This window comes from Leptonychotes weddellii, chromosome 2 (assembly GCF_054177405.1).
Source record: "Leptonychotes weddellii isolate Sample4059 chromosome 2, ASM5417740v2, whole genome shotgun sequence".
Taxonomy (NCBI): domain Eukaryota; kingdom Metazoa; phylum Chordata; class Mammalia; order Carnivora; family Phocidae; genus Leptonychotes; species Leptonychotes weddellii.
Window position 1 is genome coordinate 32,000,122 of NC_138370.1, and position 23,522 is coordinate 32,023,643.

Here is a 23,522-nt window from a genome sequence, read left to right on the forward strand (position 1 = left end):
AACATGTTCCGGCATGCCTGGTGGAGAGCTTCATCCCCGTGCCGACAGAAGCAGCCCGTGTGCCACGGGGGTGGCTGCTCTGACAGGCCCGCTGGTCGGCGCGGGGCCTGTGTGTGCAAAGGGGCAGTGGGGGGCCCTCCCTCGGGTTCCACCCCAGGATGGGCGGGTCGAGGCATGAGGATGGGGCATGAGTGGGGGCCGCGCTGACCCCCCTCGGTGCAGGGGCTGCGGCCCACCTGGCAGAGACGTTGGTGGTGAAGGCAGCGCACTCGTTGGCATACACGAGCTTGGTTGTCCCCGTTATATCTTCCCACTGGGCTTGGTCTGTTCCTCCTGCAACAGGAGCAGAGACGGGCTGGGGGACGGCGTTCAGAGGGTAGACAGAGCTTGGCGAAATGTAAGGGCGGAGCGTGGAAGGGCAGAGCCGGGTATATCTGTGTGGCCCTGAGCACAACTTTGTTCTCATACTCTCCTCCTCCTGGCGACCCCTCCTTTTAGGGGTCAGAGGGCTAGACCACGGAGGGGGCTCTACTCAGACGGATCACCCCTCCCTCCATCCCCTAGGGAAGCCAAAGCAAGCTGATGGCTGGCTTTACCATCTCCCGTCTCCCCTGAATGTGGCCACAGGGAGCTGCTGCCGCCCGGAATATGGCAGAGAGGCAAAAGGGGCACCTCTCACCAGTGACACTGCAGAGCAGGCGAAGGCTGGTGGTGTCCCCCTCCCCGCTGTCCCTCGGGCTGTCCGTCCAGGAAGGAGGGAGCGGGATCCGAAGCCCAATGGGGCGGTAGAACTTCCGGCGCCGTGGCTCCACGGTGACAATGGGGCTGAACGTGGCCTGGTTGCCCAGCAGTTTGGTGACCAGCTCATCTGGTACGGGCTGGGCCTGCGAGGCATCAAGGGTGGACCCTCAGCCTCCAGGAGCAGAGAGGCTTGTTCACGAGGGGCAGCGCGCCCCCAAAGGGAGAGCAGGCTGTTTATGTAGAGGGCAAAGGCTCCCGGGGGATGTGGGGGGCCCTCCACCATTGGACCACGCAGATCTGTTTTGCTGAGCACAAGGCCTGTGTCAGGGCTGACATCCCTGCTCAGCTGTCTTTCCGGAGCCCTTTCTCCCCCTTTCCCTCCTGCTCCTCATTCCCGGGATGACACGGTCCTTGCTCCGCATTAGTTAGCTCTCCAGGAAGAATCCCCTTGCGGCTGAATGCACTATCAGGGGGCTTTCTGCAGCGTAACAGGGAGAGCCCGTCTTTTCCTACCCACACGACTTTCTTTTGAGCTTTAAGGTCACACCTCTAACTGGAATTTTAAGGCATCAGACAGAAGTTGGGGGGATGTCCTGGGGAAGAGGGCTGTCCTCCCGGGGGCCTTGAGCCCCTCCCAGCCTGCGTGAGCCCGTCTGAGTTGCTGGGTGGGGGCGAGGAGCTTTAAGGTCACACCCCTAACTGGAATTTTAAGGTTTCAGACAGAAGGGGGGGGGAAATGTCCTGGGGAAGGGAGATGTCCTGGGGAAGAGGGTCGTCCTGCCGGGGACCTTGAGCCCCTCCCAGCCTGCGTGAGCCCGTCTCAGCTGCTGAGGGCCATCCTCCCGAGGGCCCTGAGCCCCTCCCAGTCCGCGTGAGCCCGTCTCAGTTGCTGGGGGGGGGGGGGCGAGGAGGAGGGCTGTCACCTGAAGAGCGAGCTTCACTCTCTTGGTGACAGCATTCTCCGGGAACGTTGCCTGCACCAGCGGCACCAGCTTGCTCTTCAGGAAGCCCCCTTCAGGGCCAATGGTGTCATAGTCCTGGCAGAGCCGTGACATGATCACGAAGTACAAGGGGAAGTCGGTGGTGATGATGCGGCAGACCCTCTTCTTCTCCAGCTCCTCCAGACTCCCCAGCTCTGGAACCACACGGCACGGTGGCACCCCCCGTCACGCTGGGCGCAGGCTCAACCACTGAGTCCCCAGAACCTCCGCATCCCTGGCTCCCGAGCAACGCCCCCTCCCCAGGCGCCCCCTTAGATGCTCCCCTAGGGCCCCGGAACCGGACCTTTTGGAGCCATCCCCAGTCTCTCCCACCCTCCCAAACTCCAGGCGGCCCCAACAACCCACCCCAAACGTGCCAGCTCAAATCCCACCCTCTGGAAGGAGGGTGCCCTGGGGCTGTTACCTTCGTCCATCCCATTGAGGATCTGGTCCAGATCCAGGTAGCTCTCTCCATGGCGGTTCCTATGTTCCTTCCACACGGAGCCGTTTTCACTGCGCAGCACCACAAGCTCGCGGTCCCCACGGCCATGGGAGGCAAAGTGGGGGATCTCCACGATCACGGGGCTGAGGGGAGAGAGCAGATGGGGGGCAAGGGGCCTGGATGTGGGTGTGCGTGCCTGTGGGCAGGGGGCTGGGCATGGGGAGGAAAGGACAGGAGAAGGGGGGACAGTGCATCCCTGCCTGGAGGAAGAAAGGATCCTGCAGCCATGGTGAGGCCCCCCCTGGGGCAGGTCCTGGCAGGGGAGCAGACTGCCTTGGGTTCCGGAGATGTTCCGAGGGCCCCTCACTCACTGCCAGGCCCCCGAGGAACGGCAAGCACAGGATTCCACCCCATTTCACAGGGGGCCCTCCTGCCAAGGCCACAGCGGAGGCTCACACATTAACCCAGCCCTTGGACCTGAGGCCCAGAATCCGCCAGACATCCCTAGATGTCCCCAGACAGGGGACCAAACCTCTCCTAGCCTCAGCTGCCTTCTCTCTCCACCAGTGCTGATGACATTTCCCTCAGAGGGAGGCTTCAAGGAGTACATCGAAAAGGGAAAGTCAACACGAAAGCACTCTGCAGGCTATGGTGGGTGGAAACATCGTGGCGGGGACAGCAGTGCACAAAGATGGGCAGACAGGGCCTCCTGGGCAAGACCTGCCCCAGCATTACCGTCCATGGTGCCTGGTGTATAACAGAGCTCAAGTAGAACCCCACACTTCGCTTCGGAAAGGGAAAGGAATAGGCCTCTGAAGCCCATTAATCTTGTCCTTGGGGTCGATGCTAGAGGGCTGTCTTCTAGAAATACCATTTTAGAGCTTAAAGAATTAAACGCTTGGGGGCCTCAAAGTAGGCCTGTCTTCTCAGTCCCCTCCTTAGCATCCTACAAGATTTGAGAGGAGTAAGCTCCCCCTGGGCTATGGTGTATCTGGGAGAAGGGGAGTCCGAGCTCCTGGTTCTGCTCCTCGGTCAGGACAGCAGAGAAGTGAGATGGCGTGGGGCTCCGGGGCTCGCCTCTCCCTCTGCCCTGCGGCCGGGCTGGCTCTGGGTGGTTGCTGCTGAGGAGGCTGCGACCAACCAGTGGGGCGGGGACAGGTTAGGGACACGTGTTGTGCATGTGCACATCCAGCGCGAGTGACCTCTCACCTTAAGAACTGGGCCCCCGTGGGTCCCAGCGCAATGATCCTGCTGGCCAGGCCCTCCTCCTCAGCCAGCGGGGGCGGCGTGCTCAGCTTCTGGGGCTTGACCAGGCGGCAGGTGATGCGAGTAGGTGCAGCGCACGTCCGGGGCGGGATCACCACCCGCAGGCCATTGTGACGACTGCCCCTCATGGAGCCTCCTCGGGCATCCACCATGAAGCTCACCAGAAACCTACGGCACAGGCAGACCCGTGTTGGGCTTCTGTGCACTCTCTCTGAGACGGGGAGAGCGAGGGTCCAGAACCCGCGAGGCCCCGTCACAGGGGTCACTCACCCTGTGTGGACGGGGCTGGCCACTGGGCTGATGTTGTCTGAGGTCTCTGTGGCCGGGCTGCTGGGGATGAGTGAGTCTTCATCATACTCCTTAGATGCCTGAGGAGGAGAGAAAGGCCAATTGCCCCATCACTTCCTGGGCCACGGGAGCTAGTCCCGCCCAGCTAGTGGTGTTCCGGGCCGGGGAGGCTTGGGAGCATCTCCTTGCCAGAAAGCAAGTGACCCAGTGGCGGACAAGGACACCACTGACCCTTTTGGACAAAGCTTTCCTGGAGTCGAAAAGGAAGCACAGACTTCTTCCTACCGCCATGGCTTCTCCTTGGCTCCTTTTAGGTCCCACATCTACTGCACAAACTGCAGACCCACCCGCTCTTTCCTGAAGCCACACCCCAGTGTGAAACCCCTGTTCTAGGGAGCTTGGTTTTCGAAGACTCAATCCCGGAGCCATGCACCATCACCTACTAGCTACTTAGCTTGGGCAAGTGACTTATCTCACAGGCATCTGAGTTACGGAGGTGACCAGAGCAGACCCTACCCTTGGGGGGCTTCCTATGGCCTCATCTGCAAACGGGACGGTCCCTGCCCCTCAGTGATGCTGTGGTGGCAGAGACATGGGGCTGCCATACATGGAGGCTTGCATATCACAAGGACTCATGAAAGCCAGCAGGGTCTGCATCTGGCCCTTGGCCCTTTCTGGGTTTATTCCCAACTCTGCTCTCACTCCCAGGGGCCTGACGCCCTTGCCCCTCTCTGTCGCTGGTCCTGTCCACCCACCCTCACACCTTGCCTCCTACACGATACTTTCCCATGACTCTAATCCAGAAGGCTTCACACGGCACGATTGAGCACCGGGACAGAGATTCTTCCTGCATTCTGGGTTAACTAGCTTCAGATATCCGAGCCCACCCTTCCCAGTTGGCCCATCTGCTCCTAGGGGGCGGGCTTGGGTCTCACAGTTCTATGTCGAGCCCGGAACAGGGCACGGAGTAGGAATCCAGGAATACCCACTGGCTTGAGTTCATGATTTAGCAAGAAGCTGAAGAGAATGGGTTGGTCACGGAACAACAGGACATAGGTTGACTTGGTGACTTTCTCGTCTTTGGCGGCATCCGGGGAATAGGCCAGAACTGTGCCAGGGCCTTAGTTGCCCCTATCTCCCAAATGCCTCCACGTGAGTGACAACAGCATCACAGCACTATGACATACCCTAGCATGGAATGGCTGATGGGACAGCTTCGTAGCTGCCTTGTCCCAGCACGCCACCTCTGTGCGGGGCTATGGCTGCTGCCGTCAGACCCAGAGCCCCGGGGTGGCGGAGGCCAAGACCGGCCGTGGCTGGAGACGGGCCATGCCCGGCTCGGTTACCAGGCCTCAGGGCAATGATCTCCAATCTCCAAACGCCACACTGCTTTTTATCCTAGAAAACCCCCTTGCCGTGCAGGAAAAAAAAAAAAAAAAAGGTGCCAAATAGCATACAATGAAATCAAGGGGAATTAAATTGTTTGAAACCACCCCACTGTTTTTTTGGACAAATTCAGGTGGCATCGAGGGAAGCCGCAAGCAGGGGACTAGGATGACTAACAGTCCCCCTGGGAGCACTCTCTGACTCCCCTTGGTCTTTTCAGCTCCCGATAATCCGTTGAGGAAGGGGAGGCAGAAATTGTCCCCCTTTATAATGGATGTGAAAGAGAGGAGGTCCGTGCCTGTGCACGCAGCTCGGCTTCAGCTGCCTCCCCAGCACCGTGACCCGCTACAGGGGCACCGAGCCTGTGCCCGGGGTGGGGGGCAGAACAGCACGGGCTTCGGAGCCAGAATTTCGGAGCCTCGCTTGTGGCTGGACGAGAGTGTTTTGCACACTCTTGGGTCCGCAGAGGCTCCTATCATTCATATCTGGGATAAGAACTTGGGCAGCACGGGGGTCGGCAAGGGACACGTGGAAGCAAGGATCTAAGAGCTCGGTAAGCGCCACAGGCTTTAGAATTCGTAGTTGCTATCGTACTGCGGGTCATCTCAAAACCATCACTGTCCCGGGGTACCCACTCTCTGCCGACGGGAAAAAAGAGAAAAGGTGCTTCTTACCTGTTCCGGCTCTTCCGATCTGATCACCACTGTCTCAGGTGTGACACAAGGGATCCTCGGGATGGCTGGAGATTCCACCCTATATGCCCAGAACATTGGGAAATCAAAGGGATGATACTTCTAAGTGGCCCCCATCTACCATGGGAGGCCTAACAAAACAGCTCTGTACCCCCATGATAACCTCTCCCACCTGCCCCCGTTGCTGCACCCTAAAGCGCCCATCACACAGGCAATACTTCCCAGCCTCGCGCACGGACCAGCCTCTTCCCCTCACCTCAGAGCCTCTCCCCAGGGCCTAGCTGACCTTCACAAGCCAGGTGAAGGGGCTGCCTCCTGCATAAAGCCTTCCCTCACGCTTATCACCTCCTTCTCAGTCTCACAGCCCTTGTTGGTAGGATCCTCACTCTGGCCTTAACATCTCATTCTCTGGGTGGGTGTGCTGTGATCCCACCAAATAAATCGGTCAGTTCTTTATGAACGATCAAGTCTCGTATTTCTTCCTAGCTGATGTGCAGTAAGTACTAATGATGTTGAGTTTTGGGATTTATATTTTATCCAATAAATACTAACTGATTAACTATTCTGGGGTTTCACTTCCCGCTGGTCCACTGCCCTGTTTAGTAGAAGCCATGGGACTGAGCCAGCACATGTCTATTTTTTCAGAAAACACTGAGGACTTGGTGTTTCTACAGAGCTGTCACTTTTAGATTTATTTGCCAAACCTCCCTGTGTGCCGAGGGACCCACATAGGAATAACTCCCAGCGGCGGGGGTCGGGGGGGGGAATGTGTTCCAGGCGGACACAAACCCTCCGTGGGTCTCCCTAAGGTGCCATGATGACAGAGGGACATGGTCAGCGTGTGAGCTTAGCTTGGTCACCATTGTGAATGTGAACCTTCCTCAGGGGACCTTTCTGGTGGGAAACTAGGGGTGCAGGAGAGGGAAGGGCTGTGAACAGGAGACCGAGAGAGGGAGGCAGAGAGTTGGGAGCAGGGCATGGAAGACGAAGGGACACACTGCTGGACAGCATGCTGTAAGGGGAGGCCTCCGTGTCCCCACCTGGAGGTCAAGGCACAGAGCTTGCTGATCCTAAGGATGCCATAGTCCGACCACCCGGCATCCCATCCCTGTTAGTGGCACACACGGGGCCTGGCCTTCTGGTCGGGAGTCCCTCTCCTCTGTGCCCCAGAGCTGGACCTGTGCGTCCACGGTATGCCCACTCCTTACACTTGGTCCAGCTTCGGCACGAAATCCAGCAGCTCCTTCTCTTCGTCTATTTCCCTGGAATCCTGCCTCTCAGCCTTGGAGTCGAGTTCTTCCCCTGAAACCACACAAGCTGATGTGAGGGACTGAAGGGAGATTTCCTCTTTCTTTTTAAAAAGTGCTCTCCCGCTCCTCCTCTCAGTGCTGGCTCCTGAGGAGTGGAGCAAGGTCCCTGCTGCTCCAAGGGGACCACTAACAGTGTCTTCGGCCAGTCCTGTTCCTCCAGCCCCCGCGCACAGAGCAAGACAGCCAGCTCCTAACAGCTCAGTCTACGCCAGGCTTTGTGGAAGACCAAAAATACAGCCCAGAAAGGACGGTCTCGGCTTGACAAGTTGCACCTCCCAATAGCCCTTGCAGGGTATGCAGACACCAAGGAAAGAGTTATTTCTGTCCTTTGCCACACGGCACACTGCAGAAGGGTCAACTACAGTGGGACTGCACCCATTCATTCTGAAGGGCTTTAGGGTTTTTGGCAATCACGGCAGCCGAAACCTCATGATTTCCTAAGTCCCTTCCCAAAAGGTTCAAACTATGTCTGCAAGCCAGACTGCCTCTTTGTTTCTCTCTCCTTGCTTGGACTGGAGTGGGAGCCCTCGACCTTGCAGCGTCCTTTCCTGTCACTTAGCGGTGAGTGGCCTGGCTCTGTGGTCTGGAGCTGACAGAATGGAAGAACGGCTCATGCAGTTATGATCACGAACACGGTGGCAGGGGCGCAGACACGGAAATGGACAGGCGGGAACCACCCGCCTGGGCATGGATCTTACGGGCGCACATCTCCTGTTAGAGGCAAGCTCCTGGCTCCGAACTGTTAGCCATCGGAGGAGGGTGGAAAGCAGGAATGGATTAGTGAGAGCTGGGATTGCTTAGGGTGGGATGCACTCGTGAGAAAGGGCCACAGGGAACAGAAAGTGTTTCATACCCATTATAGTTATATGAGCGGTTCCTGGAAAGCAAAGAAGAGCCAAGTTTAAGAAAGGACAGGATTGAAGTCAGTTAAAGCAAGAGGCCTATCATTAAAAGGGACACAAAGGGACCTTTAATCATCTCACAGACACGGTTATACCACCAGGGGCTGGAGGGAGAATCCAGACCAACCCCACCATTTTACATCACAAGGGGTCCCCCCTCAGACTTCCGTGAAGAGATGGGCTTATGTGGGGCAGGGAAAAATACTTAAGCACTCTGTGGGTCACAGAAGCTGAAACTCTAGTCGTTTCATAATAATGGATACACTCCAAAACTTACTGACCCACTATGGGGTCAGCAGCGTAGCTTACTAAGAAAAGATTCTTACAGAATTTAAATGAATAACTTCTTATTTGTTCAAAGCACAAGGAAAATCTCAGGCAAAATTTTATCGCAGTTCTTTACAGTCTGAGAGTTGATCTGAGTAGAATCATACTCCATGTATTACATATGTAAACACATATATTTATGAAACTTCACGGAATTTTGTATTTTACTCTCTGAGATGTCGATTTTTCCTTCTCCTAAAATTACACTAAAGGAGTGTTTTGATAACAGACAACATCATTAAAAAGCGGGTCTCTCTGGCTTTGGTACAGACCCGCAGAGGGAGGCTGTGCAGCATGGCAGGTAGCCCCCAGCAAGAGAGGGCTCACCGTCCCCTGTGCTCCCTTCATCCTGACTTGCCCCCCGCTTTTTGTTAATCCCAGACTTTACCTTCATCTTCAGAGACATCCAGGATTTCATCTACCGTCTCAGGGAAACTCAGCCGGTGCTTGTCACTGGTTAACTAAATTGAGAAAAAGCAGAGAATTCAACCCAACTAGAACAGTGGGCCCTTTCAGTGATCCAGCAGTTACCTGGTTATGACTGTGGAGACAGGAAGGAAGTGGGAAAGGAGGTTTGTCTTTGCGCTCGGCTGAAAGCTCAACTCTGGCAAGGGGGCAAACAGGCAGCGCCAGCTTCCTATTGCCTTGTCTGCCCCCACCCCATCTTGCTGTTTGCGCCCCCAGCTCTGCTCACAGCCCTAGTCTTCTCGCCACTAGGTGGCAGCACAACTCCGCACGATGGAGAACACTCTCCCCGCGGGCCCCATCCCCGCCTTGGCGTGGTGCTTCCTACCCCGTCCCCAGAATGCGCTCTTTTCCCGGAATAACCCACAGGGTCCCCCTGTCAGGCTGTGTGTGTCTGGGGTGGCAGGTGCAGTGGAGAGGCGGACATACCACAAAACTGGGTTCATCCGTGACAACCTTGAGCACGTCTGTGACTGAAATGTAGCCCAAGCGCTTGGCTATTGCCAGAGGTGTGGTTCCATTCTGGGAAAAACGGCAGAGAACGGATGAGATCAGACAAGGAATGGACTCGGGGGAAAGCATTGCCCCTTTTACACAGACCAAGCTCACGTTTTAATTGTTTGGAAGGGTCTAGGTGGACACGTTGCACCTCGGAGCCCAGAGCAAGGCCCCTGCGCATGCGTGAGCCCAGACGGGTGTTAGCAACGATGCTTGCAAAGTCGGGGTACGGAAGAGAGGAGGGCAGTGATCCTTTAAATCTGGAGCACTGAGAGCGGGAGTTTTGAAACGAGAACGGGGGAAATCCTGCCAGGACATGCCAAGAACTGCCAAGAGGGAACCAAACCGACCGGAAGGAATGGGTCCGGAAGGCACCATATGCAATTCTGGAATAGGAACGTGAAGAGCAACGCGGCTCACTGCTCCCAACACCGGTTCTTTGGGTGTCAGTTACTGAGCGTTAAAATAGTTAAAATAATCCATACACACTTCAATGAACTATTTAGGCCAATCAGAAATCACAATCACCAGAAACAGGGGAGGGGGGTATCTTCTACTATTTGAAGAGACAGAGCTACGTGGAAGTAAATTGATGTTGAGGCTTTATTTTTCTTTTGAGTTCTCCAGTCCCAGGATGTGCCCTGGACCCCATGCAGATTCAGCTCCGGCCACAATTATAAATTTAGTAACCACATCTACAGTCAAACGTCCATACGCTTTCAGAGCTGGATGCGGCCATGGAGAAGATCTAGTAAAGCCTTCACGGTGTCAGATGAGGAAGCCCCACTCAACCACGATCCCGATGCCAAAGACAACCCTGAAGCTCCGAAACAGCAGGAACCACCTGAGACGTTTGGTTGTGTGCACTTGTACTATATTGACAGCAACTTCACATAGTATAGAAAGAGTTTCAAAGGTAATATTTAAATAAAGGTAAAAGGGAGAGGGTAAATGGTACTTAAAAGGATACCCTACAGGGGCGCCTGGGTGGCTCAGTTGGTTAAGCGTTTGCCTTCGGCTCAGGTCATGATCTTGGGGTCCTCAGATCAAGTCTGCTTCTCCCTCTCCCTCTGCCCCTCCCCCTGCTCTTCCATTCACTCTCTCTCTCTCAAATAAATAAATAAAATTAAAAAAAAAAAAAAAAGGATAGCCTACAGTTCACCAGAACCTACAGTTCAGTGCAGCCCGCCCAGGCCCCAGACGGGCAGTAAGGATAGGCTGAGCCTCTGCGGTTGGTAGGGGTCTCACAGGGCTGCCCGTGAGAGCGGTTTTCTGAAATGAGGAAACTGGTGGGTACTTACCGAGCTGACCTCGTTTGGGGAGGCACCATTTTTGAGAAGCAGTGTCACGATGTCTGTATGTCCTTGTTGGGCCGCCTGGTGCAAGGGACTGTAGCCTTGCTATAAAGCGAGGTGACATTTTGGCAGGATTAACTAGCTATGAGGGAAAGAACTACCCACATATTACAGAGCCTGTCTTCTATGCGCAACCCACAAAAAATGCATTTCCCCCAGTTCCTCCTCCAGGGTCAAAGCTTAACATTGTGGCAGCCCCAGGCACACCAGAGTAACTCTGACTGCATCCTAATTTGGCACTTAGGAAGTATAGAGGTCAGCTCTCCAGTGTTCCCGTACCTTCGTCTTGGCATTGACGTCTGCCTGGTGCTGTAGCAGAAACTTCACCAGCTTGATATTTCCATAATGACTGGCCACGTGGAGTGGAGTATAACCCATCTGAGAAGCAAGAGGTGAGAATGAGTGAGCAGGGGGGCTGCCGGGCATCCCCAGAGCCATTGTGGCTGGGCATTGCTGCAATCCTTAGAACGGCTGCTCAAAAGGGAGGATGGCCAGGGAAGCCCGTTGGAAGGCTAGCAGCCGCCACAAGGGGTGGGGGCCACTGGCCTGGGAAGGAACAGGGCTTGGTTTCAGACAAATGGAGTTTGAGATGTCTGCGAGCGCCGAGTGGAGATGCCAAGTAGACAACTGGAAAATGGACACTGAGCCCCATGAAGAGGTCTAGGCAAGGAGACGCCTATGCAAGGTGCAAGTCCTGCAGGCGAGAATGAGCGTAGAGAGAAAAAGTGGGGCCCACATTCCGAGGCAGCACGTAGAGGGAGAGACAGAGAAGAGGAGGTGTGAGGAGGCAGCAGGCAAAGCTGGGGAGCCACAGGTAACAGAAGCAGGGGGGGATCAGTCCAGAGGGAAAGAGCCTCCATCGGGCTGTCTGCTGGGAAGGGGGCTCCGATGGGGACTCGTGGTCGCATGGAGGTTGCTGCCGACCTGGGCAAGGGCATACTTATTTCCACTAGAAAGGTGAAATCCCACTGTCCAAAAACCCCACAAAGGCTGTCCAGGTTACTGAGTTGTAATGGAATGGAATGTATAGGAACTGGTCATTGCTTGAAACAACCAGGTTTGGGGTATTACTGACTACTTAGAGCTTAGGCTGCAAAGGAGTTAATTTTCAAGAAATCCGTTCTGCTGAATGGTTGGGTGCTTCCCTGAAAGCCGACAAGCCAAGGTTCCCTGAGCCCTTTGGTCCTAAGTGTCCCTGAGGAGCTGGTGCCAGATCCCAGAAACCATCTTGAAACAGACACTGCAGTCTGGACCTCAAGCAATAGTATGGCTCTGGGACCCCCAATTCTAACTCACACTATAGGGTCTCTCATGCAGGACCCCAAAAGACCTAAGTGGGCCCAAAAAACCTCAAAGATCCAGAACGTTGTTGGGTTTTAAGCAGATTCCTGGTGAAGCTGCAGACAGTTGGGGATCAAACAGTTGCTAGATTTTTCTCAAAGAGACTTCAATATCACATGGTTGATCGTCAGTCCCCCCCAGCCTCCTACTGTCCCCTCCACACTGGACTGCAAATCCTCCAGGCAGGTCCCCCACTGTGTGCTGTGCACTCCGTTATCCTCAACTACCCCACAGAGCTCCTCGCACACAGAAGTGGTTCACAGAAAGTTGAACTGGATTTAACTAATTGCTGGAATAAAAGGCCTGAATTTTCAAGCGAATCCACAAAAGCCTGACATTTTGACACACTGCTCACATAGAACAGGTCATAGATTCATGATTAAACGTTCCTCTTAGTTTCTCACTACAGAGGTTCAAAGGTCTAGCAAACTTTCCAAAGTTCCCCACCGGAAAGTAAGATCATTAGGATCGGTGTCTTCAAACTCCACTGCCGCCCCTAGGAAGTGGCAGAGAAGAATGGGCTGCTGAGCCCTTGGGGTTTCAAAGCTCTGCGAACGAGCCGCCTCTGAAGTGGGAGGCCGGCAACGGGCAGGACAAGGACGTGCACAGGGGAGAAGGGAGGCCAAGCCCACACGGACACAAGCACGAGCTGCCTGCCTTACCCGGGTGGTGGCGTCCACCGTGACACCGTGTTTGATGAGCACATCTGCCACTGGAACGTGGCCTTCTTGTGCTACGAGATGGAGGGGGGTGAGTCCACTCTGGAAAGAAAAAGGAGTTCATCACCTTGTGTCCAGTAAAGAATCCTGGGCCACCATGAAAGAGCACTGAGGCTAGGAGCCCCAACCTGACTGTGCAGCCACCAAACAGCTGTGGGACCTGGGACGAAGCTCTTCCAGCTCTGGGCCTCTATATCCTTATCTAAAAAATGAGGTGGTTTAGCTAAATTAGAGGTCAGCAACGTTTTCTGCTAAGGCCCAGATGGTCAATAGTTTAGGCTTATGTCTCTGTCACAACTACCCAACTCTGTCAGTTATGGTGAGAAAGTGGCTACGGCCAACCCAGAAACAAACAGGCACGGCTATGTTCCGATAAAACTTTATTTATACCAACAAGTGGTGGGCCGGTTTTGGCCCACGGGCCCTAGTTTGCTGACCTCTGAATTAGATAAACTTTATGGAACTTTCCATTTATAACATTCCCTACTTCCCTGATTTAAGATAAGCCTCAGACCCTACTTTCCTCATCTAGAAAACAGGTTATCACTGACCTATCTTGAGGACAAAGTAAGGTTCACTTGAGAAAACACAGATGAAAACACGCTGGAAAGCACAATGTGCCATTTAAACGTGGCACGTGACTAGCACCTCACAACCCATCCCGCACTGTCAAAGAATGGATGAACCTGCTGGCACTGAAAATGCCGTATTCTTGGGAGTTCTCACCACACCTTTCTCAGGAGGATAAGGATGCACGAGAGATATGGCCTGGTATGTGCACACTCACACCAAAATGTCGGAAAAGTCTTCTCTCCCCCGTACCCTACTCAATACGCTCCCCTAACTATGGGGCAAATAGAGCTATGATTCCTCTGCAGTTGGAGTCAGGGGGCAGGGCCTGTCCCCTCTCCAGGGAGGGAGGCCCCCCTCGGCCTTCTGCACCTTCCTGCCTGCTGACCAGAGGCCCATGAACAGTAACGAGGCCTGAGCAGGCGGGCGGGTAGGGTGGAACAGTCCTACCTCAGTCACAAGTCTCTGGGTGACTTGCCTGATTCTTGGGATAACACGGTAGTTCGCCCTGTGAGGTGGCGCGTGGATGAGTGAGGATGTCTCCAGTACAGAGAATCACCATCACCCTCATGGCTCCTCACAGAGCCTGCGTGAAATGGCATGGCACAAGCAAGAAACCAAGCATCCAATCCAATATAACGGTCCTGCCCTAACAGTGCCCTCCTGGGGGTCACCTGTCCAAACCTGTGCAAAAAGAACCAATGGATCTACAGGGTTTTAACAGATCTGCCTACCCTTAAAACGCTTGCCTTTCTGAAACCGTTCCCTCATCATCTAAAGAAGTGGCTCCTTGTATTGGTTCCATGATATGAAATGTCCAGAATAGGCCAATTCAAAGAGGTAGTAGATTAGTGGTTGGTGAGGACTGAGAGATTTGGGGGAAATGGGGAGTGGCTGCCAACGGGTATGAGGCTTCTTTGTGGGGTGATGAAAATGTTCTGGAACTAGATAGTGGTGATGGTGGCCCGATTCTGAAATATACTAAAAATCACCGAATAGGACAGTTCAAAAGGATGCATTTTATTGTATATAAATTATATTTGAATAAAACTATTATTTAAAAAAATAAGTGATTCTTAGTCTTTCTGGAGTCATGCATTCCTTTGAGAAGCTGAGAAAAACTATGAAGACCTCACCTAGAAAAATGGCTCATGTGCCCATCCTCCCAAAATGCTGTGTACAATCTTGGAAGTACCCGCACTCCTCCACCAACAGTCCCTGGGTTGGGAACTGCTAGTTTAGTGTACCAGTGGGCATTTAAAATATTCTCCCACAGAAAAAGAATATTTAGTACCAAATTACTTACTACATTCCTGAAGGTGGACACTGGCCCATATTTGGGAAAGTGTACTATGGATTTTAATATTGATCTTTTTTGCAGACCCTTGAATCAATCTATTTCGAAAAGGCTCTGGCATCAGGTAGGCTCAGGGTCATGCAACCTGGGGAATGAGCAACCTTTCTGACCCTGTTTATTCATTTATAAAACTGAGGTAAAGCCTACACAGGGCTGTTGTAAGGATTACACACACACACACACACACACACACACACACACACACACACCCCACTTAACTCAGAACTTGAGCACGCAGTAGGTGCTCAAAATTCCGAGAGCGTAACTGGTTACCTACTACAAAAACATTACCGAGACGACAGGGCAAGTCTGGGAAGCCGTGTTTACCTTGTTCCCCAGGTTGCCATTGGCTTGTTTCGAAAGTAACAGAGCCACCATCTCTGCGTGACCCTCTTGGGCGGCCAGGTGAAGGGGGGTCACACCTTGCACCGACTCGGCATTCGCTGACCCCCCATACTGCAGCAGACTGCGGGCCACCTCCATCTGGTTCTGCTTGGCAGCAATGTGCAAAGGGGTGTAGCCATTCTGAAACAGAAGAAGCATCGGGAGGCTGGTTAAGAGAATGCTGAGTGGACAGGAATGAGCACAGGCCTTAAATGTTAAACCCTCAGAGGGAGGGCGAGGCCTGCTTCTTGGCCTGCTGGACACCCACTGAGCAGAGCTGGAGTCTCCAAGGAGAGCAATTAAAGTCAACAAACCAACCAACCAAATCCCTTTGATTTGGAAGGATCCAACACAACGCACCCCCCCCCATCCCAGCCCGCAAGCGTCCTGTGCCTCTCCTCACCCCCTATTTTCTGTATTCAAGCTCTGACAGACTGCTCTGCAGGGCGTGCCCTACCACCACAAAAGCTAGGATCCAAGCAGGCAGCTCACGGAAGAACTGGCAGGCTGGGAAGTAAATGAAAGGCTCCTGTCTGCGAGAACCACTCTCCCCACCCCCACCCCCGATAGTTCATGAAGGAAAAGGATCCTAGCCCTCTTCTCTCCCCCTGCAACGGCCCGGGCTCCCCCTGGGCTTGTGGGCTGGGGCTGCTGGTCTAAGGGGACAGGTGTCCCTGGCAAGGAACCGGGGATGTGGAGTCAGTCCTCCTTCCACACTAACTAGCCAGGTGACTGGAGAATCAGTGACCTCTAGACATCTTTCTGTATTTTTAAAAGGCATTTAAAGCAGATAATGACATCCAGCATGTTCTTTTCTTGCAGCTGTTGGATGGATAAAATATGATAATATATGTGAAGGTGTTTTCCAAAATAAAGATATAAAAGTAATAAACCTGCGTACGGTTTTGCAATGCGCTGGTTTACAAGATGTTTGAGGCCATGACAAGATGAAGGAGCCTGGCCAAAAGTAAATCGACTATGACACCATATACTGTTTATTCAGCTAGCTCCTCTCTCTCTCTCTCTCTCTCTCTTTCTGGTAAGAAGACTTTTTCCGTGAAGGAAGCAGTACATGGGTTTACATTCCAGAGTGCACTCCTCGTCCTGCCGCAGACAGATGAAGTCTGATTTGGTCATCACTGTTAGAAACCCCTTTCACCTACATGGTCCCTTGTACAGCAAGTCAGGTAGGCATTTTTATTATTAGCTCATTTTGTGGCTAAAGAAGTCAACTCTCGGTGAGGTTAAGTGCCGTATCTCATGTCATCTAGTAAATGAACAACAGGAAACCCGCGCTGGCCTTCAGACCCCAGAGCTGAGGTTCTATCAGCTGGAAGAGTGCTTCTCAAACCACAATGTGTACACAAAGCATGCGCGATCTTGCTCAAATGTAGACTCTGTTCTAGGGAGGCCCCAAATTCTGCATTTCCAGGTGAGGCTGAGGCTGCTGGCCCAGGGACCACACTTTGAGTAGCGAGACCCCCACACATTCAGGGCTAGAAGAGAGGCCAGGCCTGAGGACCTCTGAGCAGAACCCATGACTTTCAAAGCCCACGCCCGCCAGTCCCAGGGCACATGGCATACGACATCTGGTTTCCCCACCTTGGCCAGCATTCCTCCAGCTACCCCAGAGCACTGAACCTCCCCGCCAGTCTCTGTCAGACTGTGCAAACCGTTTCTGATTCTGCCGGGATCACTGATCAGGAAAAGGAAAGAGGAGAAAAGGGGTCTGACAGTTTTATAGCATTGGAGGACAGGGAAAGAACCACTTGGAAAGTGGACTTCGTGGGGAAATGAAAAGTTGTAATAAACCCAAAGAATTGAATTAAAAAAACCATTTCCTTTGAATAATTATGTAAGATAATTCATTTGAGTGTTCCTTTTTTTTAAAAAAAAAATATGAGAATACGTTCTTTTTAGGCTGTGTTCCCATAACGAGATCAACATTTTGATTATAATATTAACTAAACAAAATAATGTTTGGATCGTATCAATAGAAAGCAAAGAAAGTGGTGTGGCTTGCTGGATGAAGCCTGAGATTTGGAGCCATCCCCAAAGGAGATCACTCTCTGTAAGGCAAGCATCAGGGAACGCTGTCCACAGGAGGAACTAGGATGAGGTAGCTAAACCCCTCGCCAGGGCCCAGTCTGTAGCAGGTATCCACAGCATGAAAGCAACGATTATTAGGTCTTCTTTGAACAGACAAAGGGCAGAAACTGGAGCAAGCTGCAGTATGCTCATGGCGGTATAATCAGGAGTCCAGGTCACTTGGGCAGCTGTGGGTGTGCACATTGACAAAAGCAGCACCCTATCCTGGCAAAGGGCACCCTGGTGTTGGAGGCAGCTCAGGCCAGGTGACCCTTGGTTAAAACTGACATATACAGGAGAAGCTGGCCTTCTCAGAACAGAGACTAACCCTCTGCGCTTCCCCAAAAGCAGGATTAAAGGGAATAAATGACCTTCTGTAGGTGACAAGGACAGGGCCGGCCAGGTAGAGAGGTTAGGGAGGGCTGTGTGCCCCGAAAAGGTCTACTTCCCCAAGGAAATGAGCTCATCCAAAAGAATGCGCGCTGGAGAGAAATCTGCCTAAATGTTAAAACAACATTAGCATCAAAATTAGAAGGGGGAGGGTTTGGTTTGGGTGCAGAGAGATTTGCATGTGAAATTCTACAAAATTGCCAGACTACTTGGGAAACTATTTTTTGCCATGGAAACAAACCCCATCTGTACAAGGTTTGTACTTGGATAAGGCTCTCTTTAAATACCATGAACCTGGCTCCAATTTCTTTTCTATAAGGAGGGGAGTGCGGAGGCGGGGAGTCCAGCTCTTTATTTTTAGAGGCAGGAGTAAGCCACATCTTAGCAGGGCCGCATGCTCCGTCTACACGGTGACGTGGGCTTGCTACAACAGCGGGGACAGGAGCCCAAGGAGACAGAGGTGTCTGGGAGACGCTGTGTCTCCGGCAAAGTGATGCTGGAAAATTCAGATGAGCATCCGTTCTGAGGAGGGGAGACAAACTGAAGGCCCGCACTGATCTTCCCTGGCTAGGGCTGTGTTCCCACTGAAGTCAGCAGGTGTCAGCTGTCATCACAGACCAGTCCCCCCCAGAGGCTCCGCCTGCCACATGGCTGAGGACTGGGGTGTGCTCTCCCCAAAATTATCCTGGTTTTCTGAGTCTTGGCTGCCCTGTAGTGAGCTCCCGGAGTGCAGGGATCACGGGTGCATCCTTTGTGCCAGAGCCCTGGCCCACCCCCCCGTGTGGCCATCAGCCCCCTCCTCTCACAGACAAACACTGCACACTCTCTGGTCCCACACGAGCCAGCCCGTCTCCAAAAATGATCCTCACGACTAGCTTTATCCCTTCACCTTGTACTAGCTCCCCACCACCCCCTCCCCCGCCCCGAAGTCGGATCTTACATAAGCAAGCCCAGTCAACTCCCTTTACTTGGTTCCCTTGAGAGGCAATGAACCTGCTACTCGGGGCAGCGTCCTTCAGGGGCAGGCACACTGGCCTTACGTCCACCATGTAATATATGTGGGTGTGCCTTGTTACAAAAACACCTCGATGTAGAAGTCTGAACTCATACGAGAAATACATTTGGGGGTGACTTCACATTTGAAAGAGGCCCCCTGCTTCAAGGTTATGGCAGGGTCCCCCGCAACCCTGGGCAGTTCTCAGAGTGGGGCCATCGTGCCTCCAGCACCAAATGGAGTCAGAATCGGAGAACAGGGCTCACCACCCCCGGAGATTCCTGGACATGCTGACCCTTGACAGCCGGCTGACCAAACGCAGCTGACAGAACTCGGGTGACACGCAGTTGTTTGGGGAACCCATTTGTTGCGTAACGCAAATCCCACCTCTGTGAGGTAACCTGTTGCTGAGAAGTGGTACCCCTTTCCCACCCCACTCCTGGTCTCCAAATAGCAGCAATTACAGCAGGTAACATTCGTGTGAGCGAGGCGAGAACACTGAGGTAAAAATAAAAGCAAAACATGAAAACCCTCCCGCTGCTCCTGGAACAGCCCTTCCCGAGGGGGCGGCGGCGGGCCTGCCTTGCAGGGGCCACGGCCCTGAGCAGGTCTGGGGCTGGAGCCCCGGGTGTGTGGCCCGGGGAGGGCTTACCCAGGCAGGGCTGTGCGGGGAGCCGCCCCGGGGAAGCAGCAGCCGGACGATGTCCAGGTGGTTGTGATGGACAGCCACGTGCAGGGGAGTCAAGCCATTCTGCAGGGGACAAGACGACAAAGACAACAGCCTTCACTCAGCTGGCTTTCCACTAGCGATCCCTCCGGCTATCTATCGGCAGCACCGCTTGGGGCTCTGTATCGCTTCTTTTATATATGGTACAGTCTGGTTAAAATCCTTGCAAATCCAGTCTTGATCTGAAGTTACTCAAGAGCATAACCCGCCAGACCCGGGGCCACCTCCTTGTTCTGCAGGGCCCGGGGGCCGGGGGCGGCGGGGCACTGCACAATGAACACACTTGCTCAGAGAAGGCCACCAGCTTTTTCTAAGAGCACAGGGCCCTTGTCAGAAAGGCGGTCTTGCCAGAGGCCCTTCCCCCTGGATGGCCGCCCATTCAAAAGGTGGACACAAGAGGCACAAGGAGCGAAGTGTGTCCTTTGCTCTGGCCTCGAAGCTGAGACAGGGAGGGAAGTTCAAGCTCACTTTTCCAGCAGCATTTGGATGTGCATCTCGTTCCAACAGGAGCTCTGCCACCCTGACCTTGCCATACTTGGCCGCCACGTGGAGAGGGGTAAATCCTTTCTGAGGAGAGACACAGGCTGTCAGAAGCATGGGGCGTCAGAGCTGTCCCCCCCCAGAGCAAGAGCCCACAGCAAAGGAGGCAGCCCACCTTCACCGGCATGGAGATGCCAGCCTCGTAAAGGACGCAATTTCTGATCCCTCCCAGAGGCTGGGGCCCAAGAATCAGCAGGTTTCCTCTTCCACTTGCCACCTGCACCTCTGGTGATGGCACATATAACCATCTTGTGTTGTTACCCCACTACTAGCTAGTCGAGGGCAAGGGTTGAATCTTAGTCCTTCTTGTATTCCCAGACCCGATTTGTCTAGAGCTAATAGCCAGTCCATGATAAAGGGATGAAGGCTCAGTGGGTAGACGAGAAAGGACAGTTTTACCACCTTTCTGGGGAAGGACGACACATCGGGCTCACAGATGGCAGCCAGTCTGGGGGTGCTGGCCCTCCTAGCTGCTTTCAGCATCATCCGGGCCACACAGAGAACCGGGCGGGAGTGCCCATCCCGCACCCCAGGCCCAGCGGTGACGGGCCAGTCCCCTCTCCAGAACAGGGGAAGAAGCCTGTACCTTGGTCATGCATGCCTGGGATGCTTCCTTTTCCAGAAGGGCCAGGGCCGTCTCCACATGGCCCTCTCGGGCCGCAATGTGCAGGGGGGTATGCCCGGCCATGGTGGCCAGGTTGGGATTGGCATTATTTTCTAGCAGGAGCTTCACCATGTTCATGTGGCCGATGCGAGCTGCACAGTGAAGCGGGGTCTGGTCATCCTGGAACCCAAAGTGAAAACAAAGAACCAGGCATATTCTTAAGGTTTCTTAATCCAACTCTTCACTTTACGAAGGAGGAAGGTGAGGCCCAGAGAGGGTAAGTGACTTTCTCAAGATCACACAGCTAGGAAGATGAAGAGCTGGAATTCAAATCAAGTCTCTGAGTTATAGAAACAAATACGCTCTCTCATTTAATCCTCACAACGACCCTTCAGGTTAGCTGTTATTTCTACTGAATTGCCTAAAGGCTTAGCCTTCCCATCTGTAAAATGGGAACAATAATCTACCTCATAGGGCTCTGGTTAGGATTAAGTAGGTAGTGTATATAAAATGTTTCACACAGTGTAACAGGCACTCTTCCTGTCTCCCATGAGCGGAAACTTGCCTTTGCTTGAGTGGGCTCGTGGGAGAGTCTAAACTGCTGACGGGGAAAGATGACTTTCTTCCCACCCTTGCTCCTCCTCCTCCCCTGATACTAGGCTAGGGTCTCTGTGCTGTTGGGCCCAGCTGGGGGGCCTCTGTGCGTGGCCCAAACACAAACCACAGTTCTAACTCTAAACAGCCTCTGTCTCCAGTAGAGTCGGAAAACCCAATCTTGGTGAAAGCCCATCGCCTTGCACAATCAGTAGCAATTCTTACTGTTCCCTCGCCCAATCCCTGGAGAACACTTTTTACAACAAGGGGGCATCTTCCATTTTTTGGGTCAAGTAATGCCTGACTGGTTTTCATTGGTAATATATTCTCCAAAAAGTTGCTTCTCTTCTTACACCAGAACTGTAACCACCATGAAACCCTTTCAGCCCCCAAACCCTGCAGGCCAGCCATGCTCTTTGGGCTTTCATTATCCCAATGAATAAGACAGCTCTGATGCAAACATCTCTCCAGCCTTCTCAGAACCCCTGCAAAGCAGAATCTGAGCATTCAGGGCAACCACCGTGGGAATGACGAGGAACCTTTGTGCTGCCGGCCCTGCGGCTGGGCCTCTAACAAGGATGGATTTCTCCTCATTGCGCTTGAATCGCTTACATCCCAGGATCCTTCTGGCCTCCAGAACTCACCTTGGCCTTGGCATTGACTTTGGCTTTGTTCTGGAGCAAATATCTGGCCACTTCCGTGTGTCCTGCTCTGGCTGCCATGTGTAGCGGGGTCTCCACTTTCTGTAAAACCACAGAATTATAGAAATGTTAATCCATGCCGAGTTTCCAAAAGGACACACGCAGAGCTCCAAAGTGCCAGCCTGGAGTAACTTGGTGGGTTTTCGTCCAAGAGGTGGAGCTGTCCCAACAAGCAGCTACTTTAGCCTTTAGCCTGCGGACACCTAGAGTGTGTGTGTGTGTGTGTGTGTGTGTGTGTGTTTTAAGTATACTTAAAAGTAAACCTCAGAGCTAATGAATGTTAAAAACTGTAAATGTATTCCCAGATAACACTTACAGAAGTTCCCAAATTATTCTCTAAAAGAAAACTCCTAGGACTGACAGATGTGTGACGAATTTAATTGGGATATATATATCGTGAATAATATATATACACACATTCTCCCCAAACCTGCAGTCTCTCCTATTGTGAGAATTCTCGCTCTCCCCCCAGAGAAGAGATCTTAGGATCAGTAGCTCATCTCCCCTCTGAGCTCTCAGTCCAGGGGACAGAGCCCTTGCTCTCCCCCATGGGCTTACCACATTGGAGACATTGGGTGATGCCCCCCGCTGTAGGAGGTTCTTCACGATGGGCAGGTGCCCCATGAAGGAGGCCACGTGGAGAGGTGTCAAGCCAGACTGGAACACACAAGAGAGGAATGAGAACAGAGGAGACTTTCCTGCTCCTACAAAGAAGAGAGAGCCAGATGAATCTAGTGCTTTCTTGTTTCTAGGGGCTCCAGAATGGTTTTCCAAGCAAAGGGAGTTAAATGAGATGGGTTTTTCTTCCAGGAAAATGGTTGGAGGAAAAAAGAAATCACTGCAGGGTGATTCTGCGTGCTTTACAACTCAAAAACTTGCATCTGGTCTTGGAAAGCTCCCTGAAACTTGACCCATGTCCCCCTGTCTCGGTCACCCAGTTTATTCCTTCAAGCAGTCTGGACTTGCATACACACACGCAGTCCTGCAGCCACATGGAGCTAAAAAGAACAACTGTCCAGAAAGCTTCTGGAGGAAGACCACGGGCAGGGACCATCGGCCCGTCTGTGGAGTTCTCCTACCTCAGTGACAGCATCAATGGAGGCCCCCGTCTTCAGTAGCAGCTCCATGACACGGATGTGGTTCTTCTTGCAGGCGATATGTAAGGGGGTAAAGCCATTCTGCAGCCCCACACATAGGGAGACAGACAAGCAGGAACTTACAACACTAGCCCAAGGGGCCCCCAGACCCCCCTGCTGATGAAAAGGCAACCTCTGCCCACTGCCTGGACTCCGGTTACTGTCAGTTTTCCGAGAGGCAGCTGGCTCCCACTTTAGGCACCAAGCACGTTCCTGAACGAGTTGTTTATAAACCTTTTAAAAAAATTTAATCATATTTTGGATGCACTGCTGTTTTAAGTTTCCTTCAGGGGAAACTGACAATAAAGAGCACTTTTTGTGAAGCGAATCATGTTCCCTCTCCCCTGAAACCACTGATCATTCTTAGTAAAGTGGATTTCGGGATAGCAGCTCTACTGTGTACATCAACTCCACAGAGGCAGGGAGTTTTGTTTGTTTGTTTTTGTCTGTTTTCCCAGGGCTTTACTCCGATAGGCAGTGATTCTCGAAGTGGGGGGAGGGGATTTTGTCCCACCCCACCCCGGGGCGGACATTTGGCAATGTCTGGAGACATTGCTGATTGTCACCACCGGGGGAGGAGGGTATCAGCACCTGGGGGGGTGGGGGGCAAGAATGCTGCTAAACATCCTACCAGGCACAAGCCAGCCCCCCACAATAAGGAATATCAGACCCAAAATGTCAGTAGTGCTGAGGCTGAGAAATGCCCCAGCTACCCCAGAATAGTC

General features: G+C 53.1%; 1 protein-coding gene across 6 annotated transcripts in view; it reads right to left on the minus strand.

Annotated features, from left to right (window-relative positions):
• The window catches only part of ANK1 (ankyrin 1), a 209,754-nt gene that overhangs the window by 39,340 nt on the left and 146,892 nt on the right, over positions 1-23,522 (minus strand). For all 6 annotated transcript variants that reach the window (XM_081809457.1, XM_081809445.1, XM_081809442.1 and 3 more), the window contains exons 11-31: positions 22,741-22,839; positions 22,220-22,318; positions 21,605-21,703; positions 20,349-20,546; positions 19,691-19,789; positions 19,148-19,246; positions 14,967-15,164; positions 12,656-12,754; positions 10,932-11,030; positions 10,599-10,697; positions 9,229-9,321; positions 8,723-8,795; positions 7,959-7,982; positions 7,004-7,097; positions 5,778-5,856; positions 3,700-3,797; positions 3,373-3,597; positions 2,146-2,306; positions 1,665-1,876; positions 680-884; positions 237-333 (exon numbers count right to left, since the gene is read on the minus strand). In XM_081809457.1, coding sequence (XP_081665583.1) covers positions 237-333; positions 680-884; positions 1,665-1,876; positions 2,146-2,306; positions 3,373-3,597; positions 3,700-3,797; positions 5,778-5,856; positions 7,004-7,097; positions 7,959-7,982; positions 8,723-8,795; positions 9,229-9,321; positions 10,599-10,697; positions 10,932-11,030; positions 12,656-12,754; positions 14,967-15,164; positions 19,148-19,246; positions 19,691-19,789; positions 20,349-20,546; positions 21,605-21,703; positions 22,220-22,318; positions 22,741-22,839 — 2,549 coding nt within the window. The remainder of the gene's footprint in view (positions 1-236; positions 334-679; positions 885-1,664; positions 1,877-2,145; positions 2,307-3,372; positions 3,598-3,699; positions 3,798-5,777; positions 5,857-7,003; positions 7,098-7,958; positions 7,983-8,722; positions 8,796-9,228; positions 9,322-10,598; positions 10,698-10,931; positions 11,031-12,655; positions 12,755-14,966; positions 15,165-19,147; positions 19,247-19,690; positions 19,790-20,348; positions 20,547-21,604; positions 21,704-22,219; positions 22,319-22,740; positions 22,840-23,522) is intronic.